The 6,764-nt window shown below is 33.2% G+C and overlaps 1 protein-coding gene across 2 annotated transcripts; it reads right to left on the minus strand.

The window, feature by feature from the left end:
- Positions 1–668: 668 nt before the first annotated feature.
- Positions 669–4,002, minus strand: LOC131640639 (probable serine/threonine-protein kinase PBL11). Of its 2 annotated transcripts, none has more exons than XM_058911016.1 (7): positions 3,844–4,002; positions 3,624–3,738; positions 2,871–3,193; positions 2,025–2,160; positions 1,770–1,912; positions 1,546–1,669; positions 669–1,343 (listed from the first exon to the last, which is right to left on the minus strand). In XM_058911016.1, the coding sequence occupies exons 2-7, from the start codon at positions 3,673–3,675 to the stop codon at positions 898–900; spliced, it is 1,224 nt and encodes a 407-aa protein (XP_058766999.1). In that variant the 5' UTR covers positions 3,676–3,738; positions 3,844–4,002; the 3' UTR covers positions 669–897. The 2 variants fall into 2 exon arrangements, with proteins under 2 accessions (XP_058766999.1, XP_058767000.1); XM_058911017.1 differs by having other exon boundaries at positions 3,624–3,692; positions 3,844–4,000.
- Positions 4,003–6,764: the final 2,762 nt, after the last annotated feature.

Genomic DNA, 6,764 nt, shown 5'->3' on the forward strand with positions numbered 1-6,764 from the left:
TAGATTTGAATTGGATTGTAATAAATGAATTAAAGTAATTAATAATCTTTTAATAAAAACCGAGTTTCTTTTGCACGAAGTGATCTCTGATTAAGCTAAAAAGAGACTTTTATCATCTAATCTAAATTCTCTTAGGGTCTGTTTGGAGTTAATTTTTGGAAGATCTTGAAATATGTTTGATATTTTTAAAATGTTTAAAAAATAATATACTAGATTTTTTTTTTTGAATAACCAACTATTGAAAAAAAAAATAGATAACTAACCACATTTTGAGAAAAATTACGCATATAATCAAATTTTAAAAAGATTTTAGAAAAAGTTACTAAGGAGAAGTCATCTGAAAGATGGCTCCTCCTCCTAAAAGCATGGAGACGCCATCTGAAATGGCATGTACACTAGAAAGACACCATTTAAACTGGCGTCTCCTTTATTTTATTTTTTTTTATTTTCTTGCAGATTTGACATTACCTCGCGGTCATGTGTTTATAATAGTTATAACCACTTCATCTCGCGATCAAAAATAAAAAATTAGATTAGATTAACAAATGTAAAGGACGCCCCTAATTATAGAAGGTGGAGAAATTTGTAAAAATATTGTAAATTGGAGGGATCTACTTGTAATAAATTCTATAATGGTGCATATGGGTAGTACACCACTACCTTTGACATAGTCTCAAAAAGTAGAACATCATCCATATAGATAATGCTTGCTGCAGTTTTATACATACATGGTTCAAAAGCAATAAACAACATAAGGATCAATAGAACTGAATTTTCTAATGTGCCTCAAAATACAAACATACAAAACAAAAACTATACATTGCTCACATAAATATGGTTCATAGTACAACACCTAAACCTCTGAAATTTTTCGCTTACGCCGCGTCACAAAATCTCTCAAGCATTAAGGAGAGAAGCAGAAGGTCTAGGATAAGCAGAAGCCTTTCTAGAAGCATCTGCATTACCTTTGCCGGAAGCGTTGTGGCCGAGGCCGGTATTGCGGACACGGTGATCGGAACCTTTCTTATGTGTGTCTTTTGGTTCTTGAAGCTGCTCCAATGTTTTCACGACCTCGTCCATATTGGGCCTGATTCTAGGTTCTATTGATAGACATTGTGAAGCAAGGGCGGCTGCGGCGTGAGCTTTGCTATGTGAATATTGACCTTCGAGACGTGGATCCATCACGCGAAAAACTCTGCGTTTGTTGGATAGGTAAGGCTTGGCCCATTCGACTAGGTTGTGTTCTCCGGATGGTAGGTTCTTGTCTATGGCTCGTCTTCCTGATATCATTTCGAGAAGAACTACGCCAAAACTATATACATCACTCTTCGCAGTAAGATGGCCTGACAAGAACAAAACATATTCAGCCACGAACGTTTGGTAGGCATCATTTCCCGACCCGTGTATTACATTCAATTAATTTATTTTCACAAATTATTATCAGGATCGACGTGACAGTGCCGTGTCTGTGATAGTGTCATGTCCATGTCAGTGCTTCATAATACTGAGAGGAAACTTGTGGAGGAAAACCAGAGCTGTTAATACCTGTTGCTAGATACTCAGGTGCGGCATAACCACGGGTTCCCATGACCCGAGTAGAGACGTGACTTTTATCACCGGTTGGCCCATCTCTGGCCAACCCAAAATCAGAAAGTTTGGCATCATAGTTCTGCAAAGCAACGATTCATCAAAAAACATAGTAATCAACTACTAAATCAATCATATTCAACCATAAAAAGACCACGCTAAAGATGAAGTAATGTACATACAGAATCGAGTAGTATATTCGAAGTTTTGAAGTCACGGTATATGACTTTAGGTTCTGTACTATGGAGGAAAGCAAGACCTTTTGCAGCCCCGAGAGCTATTTTCATTCGCAAACTCCAAGAGAATGGTTGAAAATAAGAACCACCTGTATTTAAGATGATAATTTCAAGCAAGATTAGTATTAGACATGTGGGATTAACTGAAGGATCGAGACAGAACAAGGAATTATAAATTCAACTGAAATAGAAGATACTCACGTCTAAAAAGATGGTTCTCCATGCTTCCCTTCGGCATAAACTCGTAAACCAGGAGCCGATGTTCATCCTCAAAGCAGTATCCTATTAGTTTGACAAGATTAGGATGCTGAAGTTGCCCGAGATAGTTGATTTCAGCCTAAACCAAACAAAACAAAACAAAGCATAAAGAATGTTAACTATTGTACGATAGTCAAGTCCATCTGTAGTTAACTGTTAAAGTTAATATAAAAAGAGAACAAATAGGGTATACAAAACAGCTTGAAATCTATGAAACACTGACTTAGACACGGACACGACATTGACACTGCCAACACATTGACACTAATACAACAACAACAATAACCAAGTCTTATCTCAATATAGAAGGTCAACTACATGGATCAACTTCTCCCATAATGTTCTATCCACGACCATGCTTCTATCCAAATCATTAATCTCGAAATCTTTCTTAATAACTTCTCTTATAGTATTTTTAGTTCTTCCTCTACATCTAGTTATTTGACTCCTCTTCATCTGATATACTCTCCTCACCACATAATCTATAGATCTTCTCTCTACATGTCCAAACCACCGAAGTGGCGAAGTCTATTTTCCACCATTTTTTTCTACTCCAAGACTCTCTACATTCACACTGATAATAATTTGAAGGAAAAAAAGGAAGAAATTGAATGTAACTACATGTGACGGACATCAGACACATCGTTAATCTAAAGTTTTAGTGTTAAATAGCTTGCAGTTGCCTAGAATTTTGGTAATATGTGATGAATTAAAATATAAAGCCAGAAGAATATACATCAGCCTCATGGAGAAAACTTAACGAGTATCCGGAGAAAAACTGATACTAACCAACCATTCTCTGTGACCCTGAAAGCCCTCTTGATTAAGCCTCTTCACAGCAACAATAATCCCCAATCCAGGTTTGGTTGCAGCATGTGAATGTTCATCAATCCACCCCTTAAAAACCGAACCAAAACCACCCTCCCCCAAGACACTATCCGGCCGGAAATTCCTCGTGGCAGCTCTCACCTCATTGTAGCTAAAGCTTTTCAAATTCGAAGATTGCAATATTTCACCCTCACTTCGAGAAGCAACCGATATCGACGCTGACGAGTTCCTGCTAGTTGAGCTGATGTCATGGCCACTTCTGCTAACACTTCTAGAAGTAAACCCTACATCAACAAACCAAGAAACAAAGAAAATTCTTACAAAATATCACTAACCATCATTGACCATAAACCAAAAAAAAACACTATTTATGGATTATTTTTAAAATTATTGAGAATTCATCTAAAAAATTTCACTCCTAAACCAAATTGACCCTTATAAGGTTTTCAAAAGGGATAGTTAGAAAACCTAAAATCCAAAAGGGTCTCTGAAAATCAAAACCCTTTATATAAAAAACACAGATCATAAAATTAAAAAATTAAAAACCATAGCAGCCTTAATTTCCCAAGATCTCAAGAATATTCCATAGATTAAGCAACATGAAAATGATTACAAAAGAATCTCTAAAGTTTAAAACTTTAAGTCTCTCTCTCATAATCATTACAAACAGCACCACAGAATCAAAATCTAGACAGAATCAAAAAGGAAACTAACCTGTGTTTGAAGGACTCACAGACTTAACCCTATTACTCCAGCAAGCACCCATCAACAAAATCACCCTTCCTATGATAAAAGGTTAAGCCTTTTTCAGATGCAAAAACATTCAAGGCTGAAAAAACCAAAATTGATGAAATGGGTACAGATAAAAAAGGCAACAACAACCCAAAAATGAAACACTATCCAGAAAAAATAGGAAGAAGAAGAAAAAAAAAACCTTTTTTTCAACTTTTGATGATTTGGGTATTGATAAGAAGGATCTTGGAAGTGAGAAAAAAGGGTCAAAAAAGGAACTTTGGTAATGGAGGCTCTAATAATGTTGTGTAGCCTTTTTGGACTTGTTTCACAAACAAAGAGAAAAGTGGAAATAGAATAGAAGATTGACTTCACTTTTTTCTTAAGTTTCTTTTCTTTGTCTTTTTCTATCCAACAAACATTTTTATTTATGGTTTGTTAATATTAATGGTAGTTAAATAGTGACACAATGTTTTACTAGTCTAAATATGGATAAACCATGAGAATTAAAAATAAGGACAATAAAGATACAAATATTTGATATATTAAGAAGTAAATTCAAATTGGTAATTTTGACTTCTTACTATTTGGTGTGTATATATATGATTTTGTATTATATTTTTCTAAATAAAAAAGTTATAATAATTAATTTATTAATAATTTTTATTTTTTTGAATGAGAATTAATTAATATTTGTATAAGAATATTTACTATATGTGTATATATGGATCAAAATAAATATTGAATATTATAAAAAGAACATTGAAATGAAAAACTATATCTAATATTATATTATTATTTAAATTTTTATTAATAGAATTGGTAAAAAAATCATTTAAGATTTTTTTTTGGAAACTTTCTCATATATTAATTATAATAATATCATTTGAGTAAAAAAAAACAATAATACTATCAAAATAAGTTACTTCCTTCGTTTACAATTAAGCTTGAAATAATAGTTGTTTTTAACTAAGTGGTGTATAAGATTTATATAATAGACTAAATCTTTGTTATTTAATAAATCTAAAAATATATTTTTTTTATAAATTTAAAAACCACAAAATTAGAACTTGTTAAAAGGAGAGAAAGATGGATGATTCTTTATGTATATTTGACAAATTTGAAACTTATCATGTAAGACACATTCTTATATAAGATAAGGAATTATTTATTTAGCAAAGATTACCTTATAACTAATTTTAGAGAGTTAGTTAATGCAGTTACAAGATAGTTGAGTTAGTTTGCTACTCTTAACTAACTTTCTAAGCCACTTAGCTATTTTTTCATGCCATAACATTTATCATTCCTCTCAAGTTAGAATGCATATTAATCATTTTAAGCTTGTTTTGTAAGCTGACAAATGGATCTAAGTGCAAAGATTTTGTCAAGATATCTGTAACATGTTCTTTAGATGCTATAGGTAATAGGTGGATGGTTCTTGTTTGAAATTTATTTCGAATTATATGGAAATTTATTTCAATATGCTTTATCCATTCATAAAAGACATGAATGGCAGCTATGTGTATAGCAGATTTATTATTTTAATAGACAATGATAACTCTTCACAAATTTCTTGAACTAGTGCTCTATACTCTATTTCGAGAGAGGATCGAGATACTACTGATTACTGATTGTTTCTTACTTTTCCAACTTATTAGTGAAGTTCAAAGAAAGAAATCCTTTTAGGGTAAGGCCAAAAAATAAGCTAAAAAACAAGTTTTTCCTAGGATTATTCTTGAGGTGCTTCACAACATGTAATCCAGATATCATGTGTTCATCAGTGGGTGCATCTAGAAATTGGTTGAGTTTACTTAATTTATAAAATCTCAGGTCTAAAATGAGTTGAGTATAATAGTTTTCTAATCAATCTTCTATATGATGTAGGATCAGATAATGGTTGACCAATAGATTTGCAGAGTTGAAGATGTGAATGTATACGTTTAGAGCAGGGTTTGGCTCCAAGTAACCCTGCATCTTAAAGTAAATCTAATATATTTTGTCTGGCATATCGAGATCTCAACTTTAGTTATGACCACTTCAAAACATAAGAAGCACTTTAGTACCTCTATTGAACTAGTGTTTTATACTCTACTTTGGGAGAAAATCGTGATACAACTGATTTCTTCTTGCTTTTCCAACTTATTGGTGATGTTCCAAGAAAGAAACTGAAACTTGATGTGGAACTTTTAGTATAAGGGCATGCTCCCTTATTCAAGTCACAAAACCCTTTTAAGGTAAGGACGGAAGATGAGCTAAATAAAGCTTTTCCTAAGATTATTCTTGAGATACTTCACGACATGTAATCCATCTAACATGTGTTTATCAATGGGTGCATATAGGAATTGGTTAGGTTAACTTACAATATAAGAAACCTCGGGTATAGAATGAGTCAAGTACAACAGTTGTCCAATCAATCTTCTATATGATGTAGGAATAGATAATGGTTGACCAAGATATTTGTAGAATTGAAGATGTGGTTGCATACGTGTAGAGCAAGGTTTCGCTCCAATTTATAATCTCTAGTAGGGTGATAACCAACGAGCAATGTCTTTTCACCCTTGTCATCCAACTTCTTTTGAAGCTGACCCAGAACGTGTCAAAATGCAATCGAATCGAAAACTCTCAAATGACTCAAGCTTGGTTTAAATCCAGACCATACCTCTTTTGGAGTCACCTTATCAAGCTTCTTTGTAGGACACCTATTCAACAAATAGGCAGCTTTACAAACGGCTTCACCCCACAACTCCTTCGGCAAGTTTTTTCCCTTTAACATGCTTCGAACCAAGTTCATTATCGAATGATTATTTCTCTCGGCAACACCATTCTGTTGTGATGTGTAGGGTGTAACACCCCAAATCTACCCCAAGCATTTATGCGGAAAATATCAGAGTATAAAAATTCTCAACAGAATCAGGATGTCACACATTCAACATAAACATAAACCTGTCATGTTTTTTTAAACTAATACATAACACTATCAGGATTGGAGTGAACAAAACTCTTAACATATATGTCAACTTATGAATAGCATAGTATTCATAACATGTTCCAAACTTAGATTCAGCATGCAACGGATTCACAACAATTCAACAACAAAGACATAGCATCTTTTGAATCATAAAA

This window comes from Vicia villosa, unplaced genomic scaffold, assembly GCF_029867415.1.
Source record: "Vicia villosa cultivar HV-30 ecotype Madison, WI unplaced genomic scaffold, Vvil1.0 ctg.003251F_1_1, whole genome shotgun sequence".
NCBI classification, from domain to species: domain Eukaryota; kingdom Viridiplantae; phylum Streptophyta; class Magnoliopsida; order Fabales; family Fabaceae; genus Vicia; species Vicia villosa.

What these genes read in the sequence shown, in the direction of transcription:
- LOC131640639 (XM_058911016.1), bottom strand. Translation starts at nt 3,675, where the DNA reads ATGGGTGCTTGCTGGAGTAATAGGGTTAAGTCTGTGAGTCCTTCAAAC. An exon ending in CGAATATACTACTCGATTCT is followed by an intron (nt 1,670 to 1,769) that starts GTATGTACATTA and finishes GTTGCTTTGCAG; the next exon opens with AACTATGATGCCAAACTTTC. An exon ending in ACCTGAGTATCTAGCAACAG is followed by an intron (nt 1,344 to 1,545) that starts GTATTAACAGCT and finishes TGTTCTTGTCAG; the next exon opens with GCCATCTTACTGCGAAGAGT.